This window comes from Rhopilema esculentum, chromosome 21 (genome assembly GCF_057945365.1).
Source record: "Rhopilema esculentum isolate cy_ngs chromosome 21, ASM5794536v1, whole genome shotgun sequence".
NCBI classification, from domain to species: domain Eukaryota; kingdom Metazoa; phylum Cnidaria; class Scyphozoa; order Rhizostomeae; family Rhizostomatidae; genus Rhopilema; species Rhopilema esculentum.
In genome coordinates this window covers 8,077,223-8,104,231 of record NC_142835.1, presented here as the reverse complement: position 1 = coordinate 8,104,231, position 27,009 = coordinate 8,077,223, and the positions used below count along the sequence as shown (strand labels likewise).

General features: G+C 38.1%; 4 protein-coding genes and 1 pseudogene across 6 annotated transcripts in view; 2 read left to right on the top strand and 3 right to left on the bottom strand.

Moving 5' to 3' along the window:
- LOC135684166 (phospholipid-transporting ATPase IF) overlaps positions 1-978 on the bottom strand; it is a 35,443-nt gene extending 34,465 nt beyond the window's left edge. For all 3 annotated transcript variants that reach the window (XM_065199596.2, XM_065199597.2, XM_065199594.2), the window contains exon 1: positions 679-978. In XM_065199596.2, coding sequence (XP_065055668.2) covers positions 679-702 — 24 coding nt within the window. In that variant the 5' untranslated portion in view covers positions 703-978. The remainder of the gene's footprint in view (positions 1-678) is intronic.
- A 286-nt stretch (positions 979-1,264) lies between these two features.
- Positions 1,265-5,331, bottom strand: LOC148957694 (uncharacterized). Its single transcript, XM_089114719.1, has one exon. The coding sequence runs from the start codon at positions 5,329-5,331 to the stop codon at positions 3,742-3,744; it is 1,590 nt and encodes a 529-aa protein (XP_088970845.1). The 3' UTR covers positions 1,265-3,741.
- Positions 1,298-3,025, top strand: LOC148957695 (uncharacterized). Its single transcript, XM_089114718.1, has one exon. It carries the CDS (start codon positions 1,298-1,300, stop codon positions 3,023-3,025), a length of 1,728 nt encoding a protein of 575 aa, XP_088970844.1.
- Positions 5,332-7,396: 2,065 nt separating the features above from the next.
- On the bottom strand, positions 7,397-15,727 carry LOC135684174 (uncharacterized). The gene is made up of 7 exons (XM_065199608.2): positions 13,819-15,727; positions 12,897-13,370; positions 12,424-12,575; positions 11,277-11,493; positions 10,377-10,502; positions 9,633-9,732; positions 7,397-8,921 (listed from the first exon to the last, which is right to left on the bottom strand). Exons 1-7 carry the CDS (start codon positions 15,215-15,217, stop codon positions 8,720-8,722), a joined length of 2,670 nt encoding a protein of 889 aa, XP_065055680.2. The 5' UTR covers positions 15,218-15,727; the 3' UTR covers positions 7,397-8,719.
- Positions 15,728-23,632: 7,905 nt separating this feature from the next.
- LOC148957693 (uncharacterized) lies at positions 23,633-26,999 on the top strand (annotated as a pseudogene).
- The last annotated feature ends 10 nt before the right edge of the window (positions 27,000-27,009 follow it).

Sequence of the window (27,009 nt, the reverse complement as noted above, 5' to 3'; positions counted from 1 at the left end):
CTACCAGTTGGGTGTTGTGAATACAAACTGTGAAATAACACTGAGAGGAACCATAATAGCTTTCTGTAGAATTTCACATCCTTTCTTTAATATAATTATGGCACATTTGTTTTTGCATTCTAAATTTTAAGCAAAATTGGTTGACTGTTGGCTTTTTGTTTATATTATGTCTTCAAAACTGAATATATTTTAAGAATTTCATGGAAATGAGCCACCTTCTGAAGTTGCACCTGCTAAAAATATTCTGGCCTCTTCTAAGAAACGTCCCTCCGTGTCAATATTAGGAAGCTCGATCCCTGTGCCTTGTTACCTGGTTCATATTCTGGAGGTACAGAAGTATTGGGCCTAGCCTAAATTCATGGCCCTTGTAGATAATTAGCAATGCACTAGTACAAACATGATTTTTCATCCATGGTTTAGGAAGAAGGCTGTGATGATTATCATGCAGTGAAATTATAGAGATGCAAATAATTTTCATATTCAATTCATATTCATAACATATTTTAATTCGTCTAATCTTTTTAAATATCTTTACTTTGTTGCTGATCAGGCACTTTTGCAATTTTTTATTCTTGTGTAAAACAACTAAGTGTATTTATTAAAAAAACCGACATGTACAGCCCAGAAACATTCTAGTGCTTGGCCAACCTGCAACTTATTCAACAAAGAAACACTAACCTTCAAATCGTCGAGAGCATCCATGATATCTCGGTGTTCTCTACAAACGGCTCGCCTTTGGCCTATGCATGCATGACTACGCTCGATAAAATTGTAGCTCTCTTCCCTGCTGACGTGAGCAACCTGGATCTTTGACAGCGTTATTCAGCAACTTGCAAAAACGTAGTTTTTAAACATTATCTACCACTTCTTCAACAGTCATTTACAATTAGTTGACGCCTCCCCGTGCCTGTAAAGATTGAAGTTAATGTCACTTCTGCTGAATGCGAAACCACTGCAAACTTCCTTTATTCCGGGGATTACTACAAGGAACCAAGGGAGAATTACTGCGTCATATTCAAGTGCCCGTACTTGAATCTCTTTTTCGAAGAAAACGAAAATAATACACTAATTGCACGACCGCGGCCTCGAGTGCGCGAAGAGGTCTGGCACTAGTTTTTGGGTGAAAAAGTTTCACCCATAGCAATGTAAACAGTAAACAGTACTACGGCGTCTGTGCTATACGAAAGTTATCGATTATTTTTCTCAACGTTTCACTTGTCTTGACCTAGTCTGTAATCTTCGGAACAGCTTTTTTAAAAGCTCCTGTAATTTCAAAGATCTTACAGCACTGTAAACGATGGATTTTCAGTTGCTCTCTGGTATGAAAGTGGAAGAGCTGAAGGCATTCCTGCGGCTCCGTGGATTAAAAGTAAGTGGAAGGAAAGAAGAACTCGTTGCCAGAGCATTCGTAGCGATGGAGAATAACGTTCCTATCGTGCTAACAGCCGAGGAAGTCGAAATAGAACTTGCTAAGCAGTACACTGCAAAACTTAATGTATTTATATCGGATGAAGTTGGAATAGAGGAAATACCGGATCCTTTCAAGCTCACCGAAGGTTGGATTTCTGAAAGCGAAGGAGTTAAACTTTGGCCACATACATTATACCCTGACATTTTCAACTTTTTGGCCTTTCATCCGAACGAGTTAGCAAGCAGCGATCTCTGTGATTACAAGACCTCTAAAGGGTACAGTTACTACCAGGATGGGTGGCTTAAACCGCTTGATTTTAACATAATCTCGCCAAAGAGCTCTCTATGTTTGCTTCGAACAATTTGCAGACCTTCGCAGAGAATATCTGATGTACCTCACAAATTGTGGGTGTGTTTAATGAAAACAACTGGGCGCATTATGGCTGCTCATTGTTCATGCATGGCAGGGATTTCCCAAACATGCAACCACGTAGCTGCTGCACTCTTTAGGATTGAGGCAGCAGTAAGGATGGGCTTGTCAAACCCTTCATGCACATCAAAGCCTTGTGAATGGCTACCAAACAACAAAGATGTGCAGCCTTTGAAAGTAACAGACCTCAAGCTTGTTCGAGGGGATTTTGGAAGAAGAGGTAAATGTAAAAAAAGGTTGAATTCATCACCAAAAAAGAAATACGACCCCACTGTCAATATTCAGGGATCATTAAACCTTAATGACATTGTATCAGCCCTCAGATCTGTTTGCAATGAAAATGACTCAATCATTTTCACAGCTGAGCGCAAAGAAATAACAGTGAATACGGAAGATAAAGAGCCAGTTAATTTATTAACCCCTTCCGATTTATTTCACTCAGCATCCACTGCAGAGGAATTTATCAATAACTTATCCAGTTTATCAGAGAAAATTTCTGAAATTGAAAAGGCAACTAGGGGCCAAAGTAGTAATGACTTTTGGTTTTCAGTGAGAAGGCACCTGATTACTGCATCAAAAGCCCATGATGTCAAGACAAGGATGTCAACTCATAAAAGTAAAGGAGAAGCAGACTTTAGTTCAGTTTTTGCAAGAGTTTCGGGAGAAAAGCTGGTAAATGCTAGACTGCCAGCACTAAAGTATGGCCTTGCTATGGAAGAAGATGCTACAGCAAAGTTTTTTGAGAATTTTGCCAGGGAGCACAAAAGTGCAACACTAAAGGAGTGTGGTTTGTTCCTTTCCAAAGAACTACCATTCATTGGTGGTAGTCCTGACAGGATTGTTTACTGTGACTGTTGTGGGAAGTCATGTCTGGAAGTCAAATGCCCCTTTTCCATAGCCCATACTTCCCCTAACGATCCTGATGCAAAACTGCCATATTTAGCAATTGATGCTGGGTCCAAAACGCTTTGTTTGAGAAGAAACCACAAATACTTCACCCAGTGCCAAGTTCAGATGGCTGCTACAAAATCCAAACAATGCTACTTTTTTGTCTGGACCAGTCATGGCACATTCACAGAGAAAGTAAACTTTGACGAAGAATTTTGGGACAGTACAAAGGATTTATTAAATGAATTTTACACAAATTTTTATATCCCACATATGTTTTCAACCAAGCTTTCATAAAATTCACTGCTTTCATCAATTGACTTTTTGCTTCTTTGCATTTTCATTCTTCATTTAGTTCTAATGTAAACTTGCAGGAGCTTTAATGTTACAAATTCTTTAAGAAAAATACAAAAAGGATGAGACAAAATTGTCTTTGCATCAGTATTATGTTATTGAAAAGTCAGTTTCATGTTGTGCTAGTACTACATTTTTAAATGAAAAATGTTACAACAAAAATTAAGAAATAATTTTACCCAAATCTATTTTGACTTCACATGTTGAAAAAGTAAACACTCAACAGAAATACAAGATTCTACAATGGTTGGGAACAATGCTCAATTTGAAAAATTATGGGCTAATCAAAATATTAAAAAAAATTCAAGCCTGTGACTGTGACTAAGGACAGCTTTAAGTTTAGATGAATAATGAACTGAAATTAGAATGTTCTAGGTTCAATGTTCTCAAAAATCAACTTCTAAAACTTGGGCTTCTTTAGGAGAAGAATCAACTAGGTAAAAAAGGTCTAAAATAAAAAATATGTCACTTCATCAAGGTGCTCAAACACATAAACATTGTAAAGAGGTTTCAATCAATTGGCTGTTTTTTTCATAATTTGATAAAACAAAAGGGAGGGCTGCTGCTAGGGGGTTATCCAGAGCTTGATGATAAGGAGGGAGACCTATTTTGGCAGGAAGCTTCAGAAATAATTAGTATTGGTAAATGAATAAAATTTTTCACTGTCTTGGCTTGATAAGAGGTGGTTGCATGTTGCAAATTGCTGCACAAGTCTTTATAATATCATCAGCAAATGGAAGAAGAGTGAGGGGCAATGTACCCTTCAAAATTCTAAATGTTTTTATGCGATTAATTGCACGCTCTACGTGGATCCGTAAATTTGCAATTGCCTTTGTCTTGTTGCACTCTTCAGCTGTCATCTGAGATTTGACTCTTGCTCCAGGTGGGACAAAAAGTGTGCAGTAAAAATGGAGGAGATCCTCTTTTATCTGAAACCCGCGATCTGCCATTATTACGTCATTATATTCAAGTAGGGAGTAGAATCCACTGTTCTGACATATGTACTGATCAGTGGTCCTACCCCCAAAACACTTAGAAATGAAAGTTATAAAGCCAGATGGAGCAATACCAATAAGGAATTTGATAGTGTTCCTCTTTTTGTAATCTGACCAAGTTCCTGCTTGATCACTGACTGACTTTGGTCTTTCAATTGCTATCTCAGTGCAGTCAATGATGCATCTGGTTTTACTATAGGGCCCTTTGAAAACATCTGGCAAATTTGTTGTTATGATGTCTTTTTCGAGCCACACTATCAATGCATCTCCTAGAATTCTGCTCAAAAACCTGATCCATGTGGAAAATATTCTTGAGCAGGTAGATGGGGATATTTGAAATCTATATGCAAGATCATTGAGTAGCAATCCAAGCCGTAGCCGCATCATAACAAGCAAAAACTGGTCTTTGCCACATAGCTTTTGAGACATCAAACCTTTGTTACCAGTTGGCCTTGCTTTTGTAGAAATGATGGTCTTTGATCCCCTCCACAGCACCAAATTTGGTAGGTATGGGCGTAATAATGCAAAAATAGCATTAAAGATGACAAGTGACTGGATGCCAGTATAAAATTTGATCTGTTCATCAGATTTTATAAAAGCTGCTGACATTCTCTGTGGCCCTTTGATATCATCCTTTTTCAATTTTAAGGATTCAAGCTTTGTAGACAACTTTGCAATATTTTCCTTCAAAGCATCATTTTCCATCTTAATCACACTAACCTTACTATCCATAAGAGAACTTATCTCTAAACATTTTTGGCACTCTTCATCCTTTGGAAATGCAGAACTACCGCATAGATCTTGTACTGTTGAAGTTATTTCAGATGTAGCGGAGTATGAGCTTGATGCTTCTGTTGCTGGAGATGATGACCTTGGTGTCATTACAGGTGGAGCGGCCCTTACCAGTTCTCTTCTTGGTTTTTTAGCTGGCTTATCGTAACCTAAGTTCAAGGTTGGGTTTGGATTCTCTAAAGTTGGGCGGCCATCAACAAAATGCATTGAACAAACCATATCGCTTTGGCCAGGAGTCCATTCTTTATGTCCCTTCGTTGTTCGTCGCAGCAGTCTTATCCATTCTTTTCTCTTGTCAGAATTCAGCTTCACACTTGGAAAGATGTGAAGGCTAAATGGGGTAGGACATGGACAATCCTTATGCAATAGGCCTTTATGCTCACTGCATTCTTTCTTCTGCCATGCCTTGATCTTGTATCTGCTGTTCGTACACCCTATCACCGCACAATTTCCGTTGACCATATCTCCGCCTCCTCTTGCTAACCAATACCGTTCACAACGCTTTAAGATCTTTGAAATTACAGGAGCTTTTAAAAAAGCTGTTCCGAAGATTACAGACTAGGTCAAGACAAGTGAAACGTTGAGAAAAATAATCGATAACTTTCGTAAAGCACAGATGCCGTAGTACTGTTTACTGTTTACATTGCTATGGGTGAAACTTTTTCACCCAAAAACTAGTGCCAGACCTCTTCGCGCACTCGAGGCCGCGGTCGTGCAATTGGTGTATTGTAATATGATCTCTTCTGGAGAAAAATTCTCCAGGGCAAAACCACAAAACAATGGATCGGAAATAAAAGAAATAAGTGTTTGGGGAAAAGGGCTCTGTACCAGTGGTGGTGCCAGTTGGCTGAGGGTGGGGGATGGATTGGGGTAAGGGGCGTAGCTCTCGGAAACATAACGAGAACACTTCAAACTTCATTACATAAACATAAATGCTTGCACAATTTCATATATTACATAATTTCATCGGCAAATATTTTTATTCAATCTTTTTAAAAAATTCGGGTTAAAACGCAAACTTGATTGAAATTGATGGGGTAATATGTGCTGGGAGGCAAAATTCGCGAAGGTTTCCATGATGATTCAATCTGGGGGGGGGGGGGGTTAGTTCTTTCTATAAAAGGTAACATTTGTTACAGCATTGCTGGGTTTCGACTTTGCAGATTTTCTGTTGCTTGTAGATACACTATGACTTCCAATGCATATAGATACACATGCCATTATTTCATGGAGATTCACTAAACTTTTACTGCTGAAATAGAAAATAGACCAAAATTGCTATTAGAGAGTTATTGGAGACAATGTCAGCCCTTACCCTGCCCGTCAAACGGCTTAATCAAAGAAACAATTAGGCAAAGAATTGTTTCTGGGAGTACAATGACTGCTGCAGAGCCTGCTCGCTTCCTTCAGTATCTTAGCGCGGCTACAGAAAGAATTCCGCTTTCTGTGTTTATCGCTGAGAGAGATCGTTAAACAATAAGCAAATACAAAACAGGGTGAAACCAATGCACCAATGAACTCTTCTAACGGTATTCAGAATTTTTAAAAAACAATTTAAGCAAACATATTACACTAGTTTACTATAAAAAAATGTCCATTTCAAACTTATAGCTTAATTTCCTAGGCTTTTAGACAGTGGTAAAGGTTTTTGGACAGTTTCTAAACTCGCTTGGCTAGGCAGAGCCTGCCGACCTTCATATAAAATAGATTCAGCAGGCACAATATAAATATTTTACCGAATTCACCCTTGAGTTTACCGAATTCACCCTTGAGTAATAGCTACTGGGGGGTATTTACTTTTAACCATACTTTCAGGATATTTGAAAATTACAGAAAATAGAGTGCTAAATTAACAAATAAATTGAAGAAGTTTTCCTTTTCTAAATTCTGGTTTATTTCTGAATCCGCTCTTCTGGGCAAGTTTCATAATTTTCACTGTGTTCTAGGGTGTTTCAAACAATCTGGAGTCCATTTCTGCTGCATGAAAAACAGCCTCTGGAACCGATAATCGCAGCAGTCACAATACACAACCCAGTTCGCCACACATACAGTTACGATGGAAAAGCAATAGTCTTTAGAAAGGGTTTTCAATTCTAGAAGTACAGCTATTAGGGCTTTTCACTAAAATGTCACAGTCTCGAAAAACATTTGAATGACATTAGCTATTTTTTGCGTCTTTGTAATAAATGCTTTTTTCTCTCCTATGCCAAGATATGTACCCTGGGTACCAGAGCCTCCATGACAGAGTAGATCGAAAGAGGCCTTCCACAATTTTCGATCCATTCTGTCACGGATGCTCTGGTACCTAGCATACCAAATATGTGGCCGGAGATTTTTACACAAGTTTTGGAGAGCGGTGGGGGGGGGGGTGTTGCAAGTACGTTTTACAAAATCAATACCAAAGATTTTTGCCCCTAGTTTCTTTGGCTTGCAGAGAGTAAAAAGGCTACTGATTTTCTTTTTTTACAGTATATTGCTTCCATGTGGTTAATTGTAACAGACCGTACGCAAAACGAATATAACAAACTTTACAATACTGTATCAATTGACAATAAAACTTACAAATCATTCTTTCCGTTAAAAATCAAGTTTTAAGACAATCAAATAGTATACAGGTGTGCTTTTACGAGATTTTCTTGAAAATCACAAATACGGTACCCATTTCGAAAAGATGTCAATTACCAAAACCCAAACTATTTTCTATGATTACAATTTATCTTACATTTACTGTTTAATGTTAACTACTTGTGCAATTTATACAAAAAAGATTCATATCACACTGGAGAATACAAGGCAGATCACATGGACGTTTAGCATTCTTTCACTGCATGACAGGCACAACGCTTGACTTGGGACATTACACTAACTTTTGCAGATTCTTGACATCTCCTTGACCCCCGCGAAAATATGCTGTTGAATATCATCTTCAGAGCCTTAGTGTTATCTAGTTGGAACCCACAGGACATTTATAGTATTTGAAACTACAATCTGCATTGAGATCAAATGGGGTAAAGTACTTCAGTTCCTTTTTCGTGAATTCTAAATCCTTTCAAAATCACGTAATAGTTACAAGGACTTTTGGCAGGGGTTGCAACAAAGAGTCAACCTAAGCCGACGAATAAACATGAATTTACAAGTACTATCCTTCGATGCGACATTGGCAACTACTGGTGGCATATGCAATATCTACAGCTATAGTTTTCAGCAACGAAAGTCAGTACATTATCTCATAGCTACATCTTCTGGTCATATCTATATTTCACTTTAGACTGAAGCTCTTTTAGCTGTTTTCCTATGTAAACAATCATGATTCTGAAGTTCTATATATAAATTGTTCCAGGCCTCTCAAGTCTTAAGCCATGATTTAATTTCATTGAAGCCTCGATCAGCCTCGAAAGAAGGGCCTATTTGTGTTAAGGTACCTCGGGAGACAAAAGGCAGAAGGAGGGTCTCTTACTTTCAGAAACTAGGCCAATTTCAATGTTGCTATTTCCAAAACTGCAAACGAGGGGCAATTCACCCTTTCAAATAGCGTACGAGATTTTCCCTAAAACAAAAGGATTTCAGAGAAAACAATAGGATTTTCACAAAAAGTGTACGATATTTTCTTGGAGTGATTTGCCCCTCGACCGCAAAGACACTTTCTGGGAGATATGGAGCAGCAGCTGATGATCTTTATCACCTTTGATAAAAAAGAAAGGACTTATATCTAGGAAAAATGACGTTCATCGAAAGGATCTCCTGGAAAGGATCTGACGTTCATTGAAAGGAGCCTGGGTTCTAATGGAAAGTTTTCGAAGATTATTCTTTTGTTAAAACAAAGCGTATAATGTCTATTAGGCTAAAAATGCTAAACTGAAGATGTTTCACCACCAGGGTTTTCGAATGAGAACGAAGATTCTTGTATCCTCTTTGATGGTTTTTTTATGGCGTATTTCAAGTGGGTCCGTTCGAGCTCCGGTGTCTGCTCGGGTGTGCTCCATGCGCTCTTTGGTGCAATCAAATCCAGATCACTTTGATAAACAAGGTTCAAATATGTCTTCACTTCGTCACTACAAAAAATAAAAATTTACGATAAGATGCACGACGAGTCGAATTTTAGCCAAATCGGTTATCAAGGTATCGAATTTAAAGCATAATTGTAGCAGAGCGATTGATCAATTTAAGGATCACAATCACTCGATAAACAATCACTTGAAAGTTTAAGAATCATTTGAAGTACAAATTAATTCATTTATTGCACTTTATTGCCTAGCACACTCATATAGAACGGATATATTTGCGATGGTGATGTCCCCAATAACAGACCAAACCCTATTTTTTAAACAAAATCCATGATCTGAGGAAGGGTCAATTACTCTATCCTTTCAGCAAATTTACTGAGATAAATATTCTAAAAAAACCTGTCACAATAAATCTCGCGGAAAACAGTCAAAAGAAATTTTTAGCCTGCAAAACCTATTGCTGGTTTAAAAAACAAAAAATCAGAAATCATTCAGGCAACTGCAGAAATCAAGTACAGGGTTAGCAAAAATATCTTTGGAAACCTTGCATAAAGTCATCTAAACTAAAATCTTTCCTCTGTAAAAATAGAAGTCTTAAAATAACCCATCACATCGCTTACAAGAAGGAGCCCAGGTTGCCTGGTGAACACATTAAGAATTTAAATCGGAATTGTAACTTTGAACCGTCCTGTTCTATAAACCAAAGCGTGGAGAAAAATAAGGTCATTCCCTTCAAGTCAAACTTATTGGCTTACATACCCTTTTGCTTGGTGTACTTGTCTGTTTCGGAATTTAACAGAAAGAATCAAACATGATGCTATGATGATAACGACAGCAGCGACGCTACCAATGATGATACCTAAGGAATGAAAAACAGGTACCTTAGTCTCGTGAAAAAGCAAAATTAAAAACTACTGCTACAGCGTCTCCATGACTTTGTCGTATTATAATCATTAGTTTTACTTGACAGAAATTTAAAGAACATTCACAATTTTTGAATACAATTGATCGTTGTTAACAAAAAATTTTGAGTTATGTTGAATCTTCAGTGTTGGTTAAAACCTTGATAACGATCGATAGGTATGAAAATTAGGAAGAAACCACAGACGTCATCAAGCTTTACTTATAAGCATATATATCCAAAGAATAAAGATCCAAGATTCAATATTCAAGATCCAAGATTCAATATCCAAGATTCAATATCCAAGATTCAATATCCAAGATTCAATATCCAAGATTCAATATCCAAGATTCAATATCCAAGTTTCAATATCCAAGATTCAATATTCAAGATCTACGATCCAAGATTCAATATTCGAAATCCAAAATATATAATCAAAGATTCAAGTGTTATCATTAATTTTTTAAAATCTCAAAAATTTCACCATAAACTGTTAGTTCAAAAGACATGTTCACAGAGATGATTGAAATGCTGCTAGAAGCTTGCCTAAATGATACACTACAAAAAATAACTAAACATGAATAAGAGCCGTCGCTTTTTACCTGTTCTTTTGTCCTTGTCAAACACAGACTTCTCAACATGAACAGGTTTCTTATCATCAACATCATTCTTTTTCTTGCTGCAGCTGCTAACGTCCAAGTTTATACCAACAATATAAGTGTTTTTATCTAAAACAATAAGCTAGAAATTACTTTGGGCCCCTTTTACTGATTATTAATCGCCTAAGTAGGCGAATGCCTTCATAGGCGACTAAAAACGAAACTTACACAAGTTATCCATTGATCATGTACATCTAAAAGTAGATTAAGAAATATAGTGTAGCTATAAACATTACGGTTAAAAAGGCTGATAAAACGCTGGTATGAATTCAAGTTTTCGCTAGTATGATTGGTTTGGACTTAGCTACAAGGCAGAAACGAAAATCTAGGAGTTTCAAAGACATGCGGTTAGAAGACAAAGTTTTAGAGGTTTAAAATATATAAGTTACGAATACATAGGTTTCGAAGATACGAGTTCCAAAGAAATTTGTTACGAAGATAGGAGTTTTAATTTGCTATGAAAGCTTAAAGGAGATAATTTACAAAGTTGTTGAGCTAAGAGTCATGAGCAAGAGGGAGGCAACTAAGATATCGCTAGATACGCTCTTGGAAATAATTTTGGATAATTCGTTCATTTCTATAAAAAATTGATAATTCACACACACGTGTTTTACATGGAACTTAGAGTTACATGCAAAAAAAGAAAAAATGAATCAATCTAGAATTCATTATTTCATCACAACCTTAAGATATAAATTAACGAGCTACCCACTTACTGAAAAAAGAGATTTAAAAATTATTCAATTCGCAATTATTGGAGACTCTCTGAATATTCAGGAACTAAACAGAAACTTAACGATCATTGTTTGCAAAATTTAGAAGTTCTGAAAAAGTTTTACTGACCACTTGTTGGCAACGAGCCTTGCTTGATTTTCTCGTTGAACGAACAAATGGCCTTTTTTGCTTCCTCTCTGCTTTTGACAACAAGTTTGGTGACAAACCTTCCATTAAGTTCGTCTTTGCATTCAATCGAAGAACTTCTGAGTGATAGCACACATTTGCAAGCATCGCGAAGGCTTTCCAGCACGGATCTTGAGAATATTACGAGCTTTGATTCCTCCTAAAATCAGAATGTTTCTAGTTATATGCAGCTCGAAATTCTTGTGGTTTCAATTTCTTAGCATTAAAATATAAAGGCATATCTATGACTTTTTAAAAACCCATAGGCAGACATGAATAAATGACAAAAGAATTGTTGCCTGATAATCGACTAAAGCGTGATACGTAAAATTGAAATTTGGAACGGTCATATTCTACACAGCAAAGCGCCTAAAGCTCCCTTCATCAATTTAACATCAAGCATTATCAAAGAGACCAATTAACAGCAAGCTTAAAAAAGCTAGGATTTGAGAAATTTTTGTGGACAGAAAATAGTTCTAGATGTATAAAGTACATAAGCAGGCATAAACGCAGCCTTAACCAAACATTACGCGGGTAAAGTCTTTGTGTAATGCAACAAAAGGGACTCGAGTTTAACAGTAGAAAAAATTTTGTGTACCAGAGGAATATATGGAAATGGTGTATACCAGGAAATGGTCAAAAATCCGTTCTTAAATATATCCACAGCCATAATGAGAGCCAGGGTACCAGAGGCACAGAAATCAGAGTGCGACAATGGAAGAGCGGGGAAGCGGAGGGCGGAAGAGCGTTTAGTTGAGACAAAAGAAACGAAGCTTTGCTACTCTGTCCTACTCTTAGAACCACCTTTCGTTCATCTTTCGAGGCCGCAGCCGCACCATCGAACAGAAAGTCGCTTGAAATTTATATTGATACCTGCCGCGTGAATTGCAAAGGCTATAATCTACAGAAAAAAATGCAGTCGAAAAATGCAATTCTATATTTCATGGATTTAAAAAACCAATTTAAAGGATTTCAATGCAGTGACGAGTCATTAATTCACTTTTTAAATTTTTCGAATGCAAATTTTGAAGCGCAAACAATGAAAAGCACAGGTACTGTGGCGCTGACATCGTGTGAATGAACATATTACCTGTAGCTTAGCACAACTGTCGGTGACAATTTTCAGGTCAAGTGTGACGAGAACCAAGTCTTGTGGAGATGTTTGGGTTTGAGCATTCTTTGTGGTCACGTGCTTGCTCTTAACATCCGTATAAACTGGCTTGGTGGTAGTCAAATCTAAGACTTTTGAGAAAAGAAATTCAAATTAAACCTAGGTCAAGTATGGTTAGGCTAGGTCACACATTTAGTTTATAACTCATAATTACAAAGGCAAATTACTAGACGTTACATTATGAAAAACTCTGCAAAAATTAATTCATGTGCTGTCTGTCTTACTCACTGAAAATGCATCTTGACAACAATCTTATTAACAACAATGTAAGAAACTATTTATTGGACACACAAATCATTACCACTTGTCCTGGTCAATAAAGCAGAAGTAGATAAGGGGCAATAACTCAAAAATGGAAAGCAAAATAGCCAAAAAACATTTAAATAACATACCTTCACACATCTCTCCTTTTGTTCCTTTCGAACAGAGGCACTGAAATCCATTGACCTTGTCAATGCATTTGCCACCATTCAAACAGGGGTTTGAGACACAATCATCCTTGTTAACTCCACAATTTGAGCCTGTATAGCCATCACCACATCTGCAGGTTACACTGTTACCATGATCAATACAACCAAGCGAAGTATCATCCAGGCAAAATATTGAGTTTTGGCAAAGGCTTAAGTTGATTTCACAATGCTGACCAGCAAAGCCAATACCACAGCTACACTCAGAAGAAGTTCCTTTCGCAACACAAACACCATTAACACAAGGATCTTTGGCACATTTGGGTAATGCAGTGTTACATGTTGCACCTGCATAGCCTGGATTACAATGACACTGAAACTGGTTCAAACCATCAATGCAAGTTCCATTGTGGCATGGATTTGATTCACACTCATTGATATTTACTTCACAAGCTGTACCTATAAAAAAATATGTCGTAAAAATACAGGAACAAAGTTTATTCGTCAAACAAAACATGATTTACTGAATTTAAGGGACTATGCAAAACTACAAGATTGACATGTTGATAGGTAACACTGGAAGATGGCATTTCAGCCTCCAGCATCATCTTTACTTACATCTAGAACAGACACATATAAAAACATACTTTACAGAGTAACTTTAAGATGATGAATACTGTAATAATCCATCCCTGGGGGCTTTTTCAAAAGTCAATGTTGCAAAAAGGCTCATTTGAGAGATGCGCTAATTCAAAATTGGGCTTTATCTAATTATAATGATACATCCATATGTATTTCTTGAAATTAGATTCACAATCTGATTTGAAAAAAATAAACTTTGAAAATTATTTTTAGCACAAGTATATCAAAAATTGTGCAACCGTGCTGAACAAAAATCAAAATGTACCTTTAAAACCAGCTTTGCAATTGCATGTAAAAGTATCATCTCCATCGACACAAGACCCGCCATTCTGACAAGGATTGCTAGCACATTGGTCATCTGTCTTTTCACACCTGCTACCAAAATAGCCATTGATGCATGTGCAATTAAAGGCATTGCTCTTTGAGGTGCATGTTCCTTCATTGAGACAAGGGGAGCTCTCACAATGATCAACTGTTCTGCTACAGTCAAAACCTAAAAATCCTTCTGCACATTTACACCTAAATGTGGTTTTGCCATCTGTATCTTTTACAATATTGCATGCACCATTGTTTTTACATGGAGCTATGTAACATGGATCTTCATCCTGGCAATATTGCCCAGCATAACCCTCACAGCAATTGCATTCATATGCTTTCTTGGAAAAATCAGTTAAGCAGTTACCATGTCCATTGCACATTTCTGCTCCAGGCTTCAAAGGATCAAAACAATGATTTTCCTTGACAGAAACATTCAAACGAAGGCCAAACTCACATCTGTGCAACGAGTTGACATTTGCAATGAAATATTGGGTCCCCAAGTGGAGAAATGAAGCATTAACTTTCATTTCACCAGGAGCACCCCAACTGTAGTTAGCTAATGGTATTGCATTGCTTGTGTTGCATGCCGTAAATGCATCTGAAGATGATGCTTCAACTGGAATGATATGAGGTACAAATTGATCACTGTATAGAGCAGCATCAACATCTGTTAAAAAAACCAAAGTATCATTTGGTTGAGCCTGGATTGGCTTAAGCTGCACTTCAATAAAGTCAGTACTTCTGTTGCTCACATCAAAACAAGATTCTCTTGTGCTGCAAAGTGGTTGTTTGTACCCCCATCCTACCTTGATCGTTTCAGACTGGTTGTGCCAACATTTCCTACCAAGAGATCCAGGTACATTATCCTGACAGCTCTCCAGACATTGTATGGTTTTTGTTGGGTTTATTTGACAGTTCTTGCCAATTGACCCTGATGGGCAAGTGCATTTGTAGCCAGTGGATGAATCTAGACAAGAGCCCCCATTACAAGTGGTATGCTCACATGTGTTGAGACTTTGGTCACAGAACTTCCCACCAAAATTGGCATTACATTCACATTTTGGAGTGCCATGAGAGTCACGTCTACAATGTCCATTGATACACTTTATTGATTCTATCAGGGGGCACTCATCTGATCGTTTCTCGCATCTGAGCCCAATGAATCCATTAACACATGTGCAGACGAAACCGTCAGAAACTGTTCTACAAAACCCTCCATTCAGACAAGGGCTATTGAGGCACTGATCTTCTACAGAGATCGCATTCAGAAGAAGCGATTGCTGTTTCAGAGTTAGAAGTAGAACAAAAAGCTTCAAGTGGCTCACGATATAACCGATCTGGAGCATTTTTGAACAGCATAAAGTGCTTCACAAGTTGCTATTCCGTTTTTAGCCCTCGGTTTCAGAGCTCGACTTATGGCTATATCATATGCTAATGTTGTTCACTTTCCCGGTTTTTTTTGACGTAGCTCTGAGTTCCAGTTGCAACTTTTCTACAACATTGAGACTTCAGAGAAAAAACAATCTTAAAATAAATAAATTCAATTGTAGTTCCAAGCAAACCCTTCGAATGTGAGTTCGTTGCAAACGAAAATAGTCTCTATTTACCTCCGTCTGCCTAGGCCAAAAACAGCTTCTCTCCAAAAGATACAATGCACTTCCTTAAAAAAGGCTATAGCGTCTCGAAATGGTTGCAAATACTATCCATATCTTAGTGTCATACTTCAGTTATAATACAACACCAGTGAGTGATGCAAACAGCGATTCAAAGACCAGAAGCAACTTACATATGACTCAGACACCACATTCAGCGTCCTTGTCAACCATTGCAGATCAAATGCAAACAATAATTCAAATTTGTTTGATTAAGTACCAGTCCCCTTAGAGTCGACGCAAATTTCAAATTTTGTTGATCGCTTTATAAAAATATTTGCAAGAGGCAAGAAAACTGCAGATCAGTGGCGTCGTCAGCTCGAAAAACCTCTGATGAGCAAAAACAAATTTTCTCGGCCACCCCCTTCAGACTCCTGTTTTTGGTATTTTTTATCTATTTTGAAATTTTTAGACAAGTAACTTTCTTAACCATCATTTTTCATAACTGTGGCTTTTTTGCTAGTTTGAAAATCGAAATCGATCTGATCTTCCCTCCCCCCCCCCCCGAAAAAAGGTTTTTCAACGGTTTTCGAGAATTTCCACCCCAGTCCACCCCATGGTGACGCCACTGCGCAGATCAACATTAGAAAGCACATTCAACGCTCCAAAATATACTAGGAGCCCTTGGACACAAGATAGAAGAGTCTTATCTAGAAATAAAAGAGGAATTATTAATTCAGTCAGATTATTGTCAAAAAAGTTAAGATGATGAAGATGATACGGACACTGAACAATTCAGTGACAGTGTACAAGAAGAAGAATTTTAATGACATGGCAGCTTATGATCTTGAATTTTACAATAGAAGCTAATGTTTGTAAGTCTGTTATGGCTTCAGCTTAGAACGTTGTGAGACAAATTACAGATGAAACTGATTAACTAATTCCTTTTTCAAAACCGTTTGAAAATGACCCTGTATTTCATCCCTTTCCCTAAGTCCCAGTGCTGACAGCAATGCTACTCTAGATCATTGGAATTTCAGTAGTTCGTTTTTCTGTTGGAGGAGAAACCTTATTTTTTGGGCTTGGCGTATCTTTTTTCACAGAGATAGGGTAATAAAAATGTTTTATCTCTGTAAATATTTTATTCCACAATATATTGAAAATACGAAAAAACTACTATAACAGTATCCTTATGTTCTTAACAATGTTTGAATGCCCCGAATACCCTGTTAAACCATTTTGCCTGCTCTTGGTGCTTGAAAGAAAAAGAACTATGGTTTTGAAAACTTTCTCTTGTTATGGCAGGACAGAGCAGATCAGCTGACTGGCTGTGCTACTTAAAGAACTTCCGAGCCTAGATTTTTTCCACAAAATAATGACATCGAGCCTCAGCAAAATAACGTTTGGTTCTTATAAAAAGTGTAGTGTGGCAACTATTAAAAAAATAACCAGGCAGATATTAACAGTAGCGACTGGTTGTTATAATTCAGATAATCTATAGCTATTATTTGAGCCACCAAAACATAACTTCTAAATGCATCGATTAAAAAGCTTGTTATAGAAACAGCAGCTAATCAAAAGTTGTGAGTCAGCTTCCTCTTTTCATCTATGTCTAGCTATGTGTACATTTCTTTGAGTCTGACGATTCAATTTCTTTCTTTTCTAGTTTAAGTAATAACTTTGCCACAGCTTTCTTTGCATTATCTGGCTTTTTCTGTTTTCAAGCACAAACAGTAAGAGGAGGGGGGGGGGGGGGCTGAGCTCTTCTGATTTTATGAGTATCCTAAGATGTGATGCTGCGCCCCTGGGCACTAAATCACTGCATCCCAAGGTGGAACCCAAGTTATGAAAAAATAATTCGATCGGATATTTTTCACATCTCTATTTATGGAATATCCGATGGAATCCTGGGAAATGGAATTCTTGCCGCCATGGGCCATTTCTTTGCAACCAAATGAATTTTTAACAAGGCAAGCGGCACTGATTGAGCAACCTCAACAGACATGTACTCGACTTTCTGATTGGCTTATTTTGATCCACAACTGGGTATATATATTTCCTAGCGTAGAGTTTTAGGTCCATGTTCTGACAATTTATACTCTGAAGAGCGTTCATTATATACAAACGATTTCATTTTTCGTTTCGTCAAGCCTTTTTTTAAAGCTTTGTACTACCAGAAGATTGCTTGCAAATAAAGTTTTCTAAGAAATGACAAGTAATCTGCTTTCGGTTATTTCTCCACTACTTTGCAGTTAAAACGGAAACATTTAAAGGCACTATGTCCCATCAGTCAACCGTTCAGGGTTAGCAATAAGCTTTGCAGCGTGTTTAGTATGGAGAAAATATTGAGGATTAGCCGATTGCTTCCGTAACAAGAGGTCTAATGCATAGTCTAACTATCAAATGATCAGTATAATACATCAGGACAGAACAGTGCCTTTAAGATAACAAAATTACCAAAAGGAGTCATGCTGATTAGTGAGCAATCCAGTCAAACAGAGAGGCATGAGCATATCAAAGAATGAGGGCACTACAATAAGAGGGACGATTTTGAAGCACACCCACTGAGAAATTCAAACTCATTTTCAGCATCAGTAGCCATTGGGCGATACAGCTTTACAAGTCTGTTACTCATGTTCATTTGGGACAATGTCATGGCACTTTTTTAGACAAGCAGATAACAAGTTTTGAGTATGCTCTTTTTGAATCGAGCAGTCTCATTGGTAACTAGAAAAATTGGATAAGATCTGGATAAAGATCTTTCTTACTAGGAATTTCCAAAATATTGTTTGCCACTACCGTTGCGCTGTACAAATTTATTGGCAACTTTTTTCAATATCTGACCAGTTCTTTGCTGATGAGAACAAAGCATCATCAAGTTGTTTCCTCAATTCTCTCAAACTACTTTGCAAATGACTTTCATTCTCCGCAGAGCCGAGGCTATCTTTCTGCTGCAGCATTATAGGCACATTGAAAACTAAGTGGCAACATTTTTTACTATTGTTTCCATACACATTTTGTACAATTTTGTCCAATGATGTGACATCTTTTACTTCAGGAGCAAGGCACTTTACTATTTCTAAAGGAGGTTTCAGCTATGGTGTTAGCTGAAAAAATCCACGTCTGTTTTTCATCAATCCCTCGTCTGCAGGGCCTAATCATTTTTCGGCTCCCTGGTTACGCCAGAAAGGATTATCCCAGCCTGTTGTATTATATTCATTATTTAAGAAACTTCCTCAAGGAAATGAGCATTCAACAAGGACTTAAGAAACTTTTTTACTCGAAGCAGAAAATGAAGAAACAGCTGAATTTTGAAAAACCGATAACTCAGTGAAAAAGCCATCAATGTGATTGGGTGGTGGGCAAAAACCGAAGCGAAGTCTCTTGACAGAAAAGAAACAAAAGAAAGATTAATGAGTCGTAATGTTTGTAGCTGTAAAACTCCTGCCCTAAAAGTTTCCGCTAGTAAGTTAACAACCCTATTTTTGCTGCAATGAAGTTGTAACATTTTAGATGGTAGATGTTAGACCCTGATGGTTTTGAACTATGTTATGAACAGAAGACCGACAACCACAATTTTTATGTCAGTGAGAAAAGCTGATATTTGCCATCTATTCAAATATTTTGACCGTGCATAATAAAAAAGTGGAAAAAGCGACATACATAGCTCCAGAAACAATTAGCAATTTATGGACATTGCAATAAATATGGCTGATCTTGCAAGCTTCTACTTCCGTTCAGCTGCAAAGCTATGGTCCCGAAGTTCGGGAAGCAAGATTGTTTCATGGGGGGGGGGGGGGGGGTGCAAGCTTCTACTTCCGTTCAGCTGCAAAGCTATGGTCCCGAAGTTTGGGAAGCAAGATTGTTTCATTTGGGGGGGGGGAGGAGGTGTTTAAAGATGCAGGGAAAGAAAAAGACAACATTTACAGAAATGTTGAAAAACCATTTGTAAAGGGTTTCTTTGTTTCAAAAACGTTTTTGCTGACAAATAAAAGTATCACTAATCGTAACCCATTCCCTATCTTGTTAAAAATCAACTTTTGTTTCCAACACTTCATATTTAGGATCTTGCCCAACTAGGATATGTTGATAGCATTAACGTAAAAATTGTTGTATTATTACTGTACTTGTCACGCCCATCATGTGAATGTTAACATAGAAGTGCACCTAACTTTTAAAAAGGTACATGGATCTGTAAAAAATCTTTTTTTAAGCGCTGCTCATTTGCTTGCTAAACTAAAATTCTCCAACATTTGCAGCATCCAGCAAAGCTTTCTCTTTTTTTGCTGAAGGTACCATATATCATCAATTCTTCTACAAGGCCTACATCAACAGTCTCAAAATAGTGCTATCGATAGAATGATTCGACATCCAAGAATGAAAAGATGAAAACAAAATGAATGTATCGTTTAGTTCTACGAATGCTCTGGGATTATTTAAAGAACCAATGAAATGAAAATGGAGCAATGACATGACACGTGTTTAGTCTCAAGAAAGACAATTTTCATCCATAAAATAGGCATGCCTCAAGCTAAGCACAAGAGTATGGTCACGTGACCCCTAGGTTTCCCAGCTTCTAAGCCACTACAGTCAAATGTTCTATTCAAACATTCTCGATCCATCCTTGTTTATCAAAGATACAGGACATGGTTACTTCAAGGGAAAGGATACCAATACTTTTAGATATTTTAGTATTTAATTGATTTATATGTTGTTTCCGGTTGATTTTTTCATCAATTTATAAACCAAGGTACTTTGAGAAGGTTTCTTGTTTAAAATTTTCGTCAATTTATTCTTAGGTTTATAGTTCTATTATTTTTATGAGGTCTTACTATAAGAAAGTTGGATTAAGCTACATTAAGTGATAACTTATTAGCTAAGAGCCATTCAGAAACATTTTTCATTTCATGGTTCAATGTTTGTTTAATTGTGTTTAGGCTTTTATCAGCAAACAAAATACTTGTGTCATCGGCAAAGAGATGAAATTCAAGGACTTTGGAGGAGTTATGTATGTCACTAATATAAAGCAAGAAGAGGAGGGGGCCTAATACGCTCCCTTGTGGGACACCACAATTAATTTGCAATTCTGTAGAGTTATCGCCATTTACAGTAACAATTTGAGTTCTATTACAAGTGGACCGCAAGCCCCCCCCCCCCCCAACCCAAGCTGCAAATTAGCAAAGAACGAACTAACGCCATCCCCAACACACAAAACCCCCTCACACAAAACCGGGTTTTGAAAACCCCCAACACACACGACCTGCTCCCCGCAGAGGCGTGCCCCCTGCTGGGGCGTGGCTCCCGCCCAAAAGAGGCTCCCACCAAAAAGAGGCGCTGACGTGCTCCCCCGCAGAGGCTGAGAGAACCACGCCCTCTGCCATCACAAAATTCTCCCTCAAAAGTATGATTTAAACCAGTTGACCTACTCCCTTATTCCATAGTGCTCTAACTTATCTAATAGAATATTATGATTTACTGTATCAAATGCTTTGAACAGATCAAGAAATATGCAGCATGATGTAAGATTATTCTCAATGTTGTTAATTAATTGTGACTGAAGCTCCATAATTGCTGATGTAGTTGATTTATTTATTTGAAATCCATATTGATGTTCACGATAAAATCATATCCTTCGTACATTTCATTAACCTCGAATTTTCATGTATCTTGGATCAAAGGCTACGTAGATCTCCTGAACAAGATGGACTGAACTGTCCAGTCCGTGCGTGATTTCCATTCAAGGAATGAAACATGGTGTTTGTGACGTCACACGCACTGGGTCACATGAAATGCCGACAATGGTCTAACACTCGACGATAATTTCATGACATTTAGAGCGGAATTGCGTCAAAACGGACAGTGATAATTAACCGAAAACTTAAAATTAAGATTCTATGCATCGCTTTCTGCATTATATCAAAAAATAGTTTTGCGTGTCAGTTCACCTTTAAACAATAGAGCACTTGCGTCATAAGGTGAGAATCCCATGTCAATTTTTTATTTATTTTATTTTTATTTTATAATATTTATACAGGTTAAAGGTTCATACATATGTTTTTCAACCTGACCTGTTTAAAAGAATAAAATAAGAGCTAATAACTATGTTAAAATACTAGTAACAAAAGACCAATCGTTTACCAATCAAACCTAATTTACAATATCTAATAATACTAAGGCTATAAAAAGTGAACGTAAAGATGAAATAAAAGTTGTCCCCGACTATAGTTGTTCTTTGAAGGTTTTCAGGGAGGGGGCCAATTTGGTAGCCCTTTCTAGATTATTCCACAGTTTTGGACCGCGATAAGAAAAAGCCTTTTGGCCATTTATTGTTTTTAGCAGCGGTATCTTAAGATCAGTTTCTGATGAACGCAGAAACCGTTCTCTATCATCCGAACATTTTTCGAATAATTTTCTCAAATAGTCTGGTGCAAGCATATTTAGAGATTTGTAAGTTAGCGTGGCTGTCTCCTTTCTTACAAGATTTCTGATGGTTAACCAGCCAAGATTCTGAATTATCGGAGCAGCAGACGCATCGTATGGGCTGCTAGTTACAATTCTGGCAGCTCTATTTTGGATTTTTTGCAACACGTCAAGCTTTGATTCATTACAGCAGCCCCAAACGGAACAACAGTAGCTCAAATGGGGCTCAACAATTCCTCTATACATTTTGTTGAGGATGTCAGATGGAAGATATTTCTTAGAATACTTAATAAGCCCAAGGGCTCGATTAGCCTTGGTCTTGATAGTATCGATATGCTTGTCCCAGTTGAGCTTACTGTCTATCTGAACACCTTGTATCTTGTGTTGGTGATCATTTCAATGTTCTGATCACCTATTGAAAAAGAAAAAGATGGTGGAGCATCAGGCTGGCTTTCGATCTTACGGATGTTTGGACCAGAGCCTATAACAAGCGACTGCGTTTTCACTACGTTAAAGGAAAGTTTATTTGCATGCAGCCAATCCTGTAGTTTCAAAAGATCTAAGTTTAGGTCATTTTGAAGGTCACCAATACTTTTTGAAGAGAGGGAAATGGCCGTGTCATCAGCATACATGCTGACATGAGATTTTTGCAAGGAAAAAGGCAAATCATTGATGTAAATCAGGAACAAGAGTGGACCAAGACAAGAGCCTTGGGGAACTCCACAATTTATTCCCCTCACATCAGAGGAGGTGCCATCCACCCTGCAGAATTGTTTACGATTTTCCAAATATGATGTGAACCAGTCATGTTCCAGGCCGGTCACTCCGTACATATTCATTTTTTCCAGTAGGATTTTATGATCGACCGTGTCGAAAGCCTTCTTCAAGTCAATAAAGACTAGACCAGTGTATTTTCCTTTATCTATATTCAGGTACCAATCATTGGTGCTAGCCAGAAGGGCTGTGGCTACCGAGTGTAAGAGTCGAAAACCCGACTGATGCTCATATAGTGATTTATTCGCATCCAGGTATCCATAAAACTGATTGAAAATTAATTTCTCAAATAGCCTAGATATGAAAGGAAGAACTGATATTGGTCTATAGTTCGATCTGTCATCCTTTGCGCCACTCTTGAAGATGGGTGCAATACGCGCTATTTTCCAGTCCTCCGGAAATTTTCCTGCAAACAATGATTTATTGAAGAGATCACACAAGGACCCACCAACAACTGACAAAGCAATCTTCAAATAAAAGCTCGCAATGCCATCGTGACCTGAACCATGCGATGTCTTCATCTTATTCAAGGTTGATGATAATTTATCTGCCATGATGGCCGAAAAAGAAAAACTTAATGGAGGAGTTTCAAACGGGTATTCACCAGACAAGAGTGGATTGGCTTTCTTTGGAATTTTCTCACTAAGTTTATTCCCAATGCTGCAGAAGTACTCATTCATTGAAGATGCAATTGCTTTGTTACCCCTAATTGTTTGCCCGTCTACAGTAAGGTTAGGCACAACTGTAGTTTTCGACTTTTTGTTAATGACTTGGTTGATGGTTTTCCAAGTTTTCTTGGGGTCACCTTGAAACTGCGTGATTTTTCAGAGAAATACTCGCGTTTGAGTTGTGTATTCATGTTATTTAACCTGTTACGAATTTGCCTGTAGGATTCCATCAACAATTTTGAGTTGGTTTTTACAGCTCGAGTTTTTAACTTATCTCTGGTTTTAACCAATTTGAAATAATCAGCATTCAGCCAAGGCGTATATCTATCAGACACGCGTCTTCTTAATGTAGGCGCATGCTTTTCTAGAATAAGCGAAAATATTTGGGTCCACTTGCGTACTGCATCATCAATGTCTTGAGCATCAGCTACAAGTGCCTCCCAATTAACCTCAGAGAAATCTGAGAGGAAAGCCGATATAATAGAGAGTTTCCGATTCGAGACGGCTCAAGTGAAAACGGCTCATGGAGGTCTGGGTACTAATTGGGTTGAATTCTGGGTACTCTTTCGCGGGTTCAATTTAAGTTACGAATGATGAAGACGACTCAGAATAGGCGCCAAAATTGATTTTATATTGGAAATGGAGGAGGAAATGTTAGTTCTCATGCACGATGACGGGGAGATTGATGATGGCAAGTTTCTTGTTTTTCATGAGGCAAATAGACACGGAAATTTGCATGTTGGACTTCCATATTGGAAATATGAACGTTTTAATCTGGATGGGATGCGGGAGGACGAGTGTGAGGTCGAGTTTCGGTTTAAGAAACAAGACATAGCTAGGCTCGCTGCTGCTTTACACCTTCCAGATGTTTTTAAGTGCTCAAATAGAGTGGTAGTGGGCAGGGCCGCCGAGAGGCCGCCTGGGCCCTGGGGCAAAGTCCTGGCTGGGGCCCTAGAGTCGGATACAAAATTTTTTTCGAGACCACGCCCTTTTTGAAATAGGAAACGCCCATTATTTCCAAACGTTTGCGCACGTTATAGAATATGGTTAAAATATCATAAAATGTAATGAAAAGTATTAATTCTAAAGGTAAGCGATTTAAATACGCTCTTTGACCACACCCTTTTAGCTGATTAAAGAATACTTCAAAATATGTTCCTTCAATTCTGACTGTTTTTTTCTGGTGAGCCACGCAATATTAAAATTTAAAATGAAAGGAAACTTTTATTTTACGCACTTTTATTTAAAAAATCCCATGGAACTACGCTTTTCAGTTCTTTCTTCTTTCAAAAGTTAATTTTTCTTGCTTTTCAGTTGCAAACTGATCAATGATATTGTCGTAATCAATTTGTCTTGCTAGTTCGTGCTCGATCGAAAGAGTCATGAGGCTTGATAGTCGGTCTTGAGTCATTGTTGAACGTAAGCGGTTCTTTATTAATGCTAGTTTGCTGAAAGGGGCCCCAAAAGTATAATTTAGCTTTATGCAACGAGTCTAAATGCAAACATAACTCACTTGAACGGGCCATAGATTAAAACAAGATTATATGGGTTACCTAATTTTTTATCAGGGCTCCCTTCCAATAAGTACGATTTTGCAAAACTCAGGGAAACTCAGCTTAAAAGACGGATCCGTGAAGTATGTGATCTAAGGTTTATTCAACTTTTTTCGGGGCCCCAGACTCAATAAATAAAGCTGATAGGCTTTAAATTCAAACAAGACTCAGTGTACGGACCCAATAAAATTACTGCCATCATTTTCGACATAAATAAATATATCTTTGAATGCATTTTCAGTTTCTCAAAAAAAGACATTTTAAAAAAATTTTCAGAATAATTTTGGGGCCCCTTTCAGGCCGAGGCCCTGGGGCAAACTGCCCCCTCTGGCCCCCCCTCTCTGCGCCACTGGTAGTGGGGCCTGTTGAAGCACTATGTGTTTGCCTCAAACGTTTTGCATACCCATGCAGATATGCAGACCTACTACCAAGGTTTGGAAGATCCGTGCCTCAACTCTGCATGATAACTAACCTTGTGGTTAATTTTTTATATGATACATTTGCTGACTGGCTTAGAAACCTGAACCAGCCATGGCTTTCCCCACAATACCTGCAGATGTATGCACATGCTATCCACAACAGAGGTGCTGCATTGGATAACTGCTGGGGATTCATTGATGGCACAGTTAGGCCGATCTGTAGGCCCAAGAACAACCAGAGGGAAGTTTACAATGGACACAAACGGGTTAATGCCCTTAAGTTCCAGTCAGTTGTGACTCCCAATGGCCTCATTGCAAATCTTTTTGGTCCAGTTGAGGGACGAAGACATGACAGTGGCATGTAAAATATGTCAGGCCTCCGGCATGATCTGGATTACCATTAATTTTCCCCAACTGGCTAAGCATTGTGCCTTTATGGTGACCCAGCTTATTCCCACAGAGTCCATCTCCAATGCCCATTTGCCAGAAGATCAAACCTTACTCCAGAAGAGCAGACATTCAAATCGCTCGGGGTAAAATAGATCTGATCCGATCCGCGGATCATTTTCCGGAGTGGGTTTTCGGCTTTATAGCTCACCGATCGAAGTTTGCCAATTAATATGTTTGTTTATTTTAATTTTTTTTATATAGACTAAAGCAGGGGTCGGCAACCTTTACAAACCAAGGGGTCAAATTAGAATTTTGAAATGCATACAAGGTCCGCAACTCAAAATACATTATAATTTTAATATATACTCATTCTAACTAACTACTAATCTAATCAATAAAATTGTATTTATCATTAAATGTACTTCAACTTGGAAGCAGCACGTGAATACAAAGACAGATGTAAAGTACATGATCACTGTTCAGTTTGTTACAAGAAGCTAATACCAGGGCTTGCGCCATGAGTTTGGAAGTGGGGGGCTAAGGCTAAAAAAGTAGGAGGCGAAGGCTTCTTACACACGTTACTGCAGCTTTAAAACTACTTGCTTCGCAAAAGTGAAGGGGAGCATGACCCCCGCCCCCCCCCCGGTGGCGCGGGCCTTGAATACGCAAGTTGATGCTGCATGTTCTTGGCCAACTTCTCCATATTTGGCAAAATTGTTGATGTTGACAGCCGCATGTTGCCTTCAAGGTGCTGATCAGTCAGTCATTCAAGATCGCAGTCGACTCTTGACGCATACTTCATCTTTGAGAAGAGACTTTCGCAAAGATAAGTACTTCTAAACATGCAATACATCTTCTTGGCATTAGTCACCAGACCTAGATATAAACACCCATCCTAGAGATTATCTTTATAAAACTGGGTGAGATTAGTTTCCTTGTTTTTCAGTTTCAATTCACTGGTACCCTGCAGCTCGATCAACTCCATTTGAAGAATTTCAGAGGCAATTTCAAATAGTGCAGTAAACAGCTTGAAGTTTTTGCGTTGACACTGCACTGACTGACACCGATCATTAAACTGCATGCGAAGGTCACCAAGGAAAGATGCATACATGGACACATCGACAGGCTGCTGTTTCTGCAAAGTTGGGAAGTGAGTCAAGTTCCCTTGATCCAGGTGAGTATTCCAAAGACGTAGCATTCTCTTAATCCTCGGGTCGTTTTTCCTTGCTGGATCGCTAAAATTGCATTACTTTTGATCCATATCTCGGTATAAATTCCTGCTCACCTTCGTTATCCGCTGTTTATACCCTTAGGTCAGTCGA

What these genes read in the sequence shown, in the direction of transcription:
- LOC148957695 (XM_089114718.1), top strand. Translation starts at nt 1,298, where the DNA reads ATGGATTTTCAGTTGCTCTCTGGTATGAAAGTGGAAGAGCTGAAGGCA.
- LOC135684174 (XM_065199608.2), bottom strand. Translation starts at nt 15,217, where the DNA reads ATGCTCCAGATCGGTTATATCGTGAGCCACTTGAAGCTTTTTGTTCTA. An exon ending in ACAGTTGTGCTAAGCTACAG is followed by an intron (nt 11,494 to 12,423) that starts GTAATATGTTCA and finishes TTCTGATTTTAG; the next exon opens with GAGGAATCAAAGCTCGTAAT. An exon ending in AGGCTCGTTGCCAACAAGTG is followed by an intron (nt 10,503 to 11,276) that starts GTCAGTAAAACT and finishes TTATTGTTTTAG; the next exon opens with ATAAAAACACTTATATTGTT.
- LOC148957694 (XM_089114719.1), bottom strand. Translation starts at nt 5,331, where the DNA reads ATGGTCAACGGAAATTGTGCGGTGATAGGGTGTACGAACAGCAGATAC.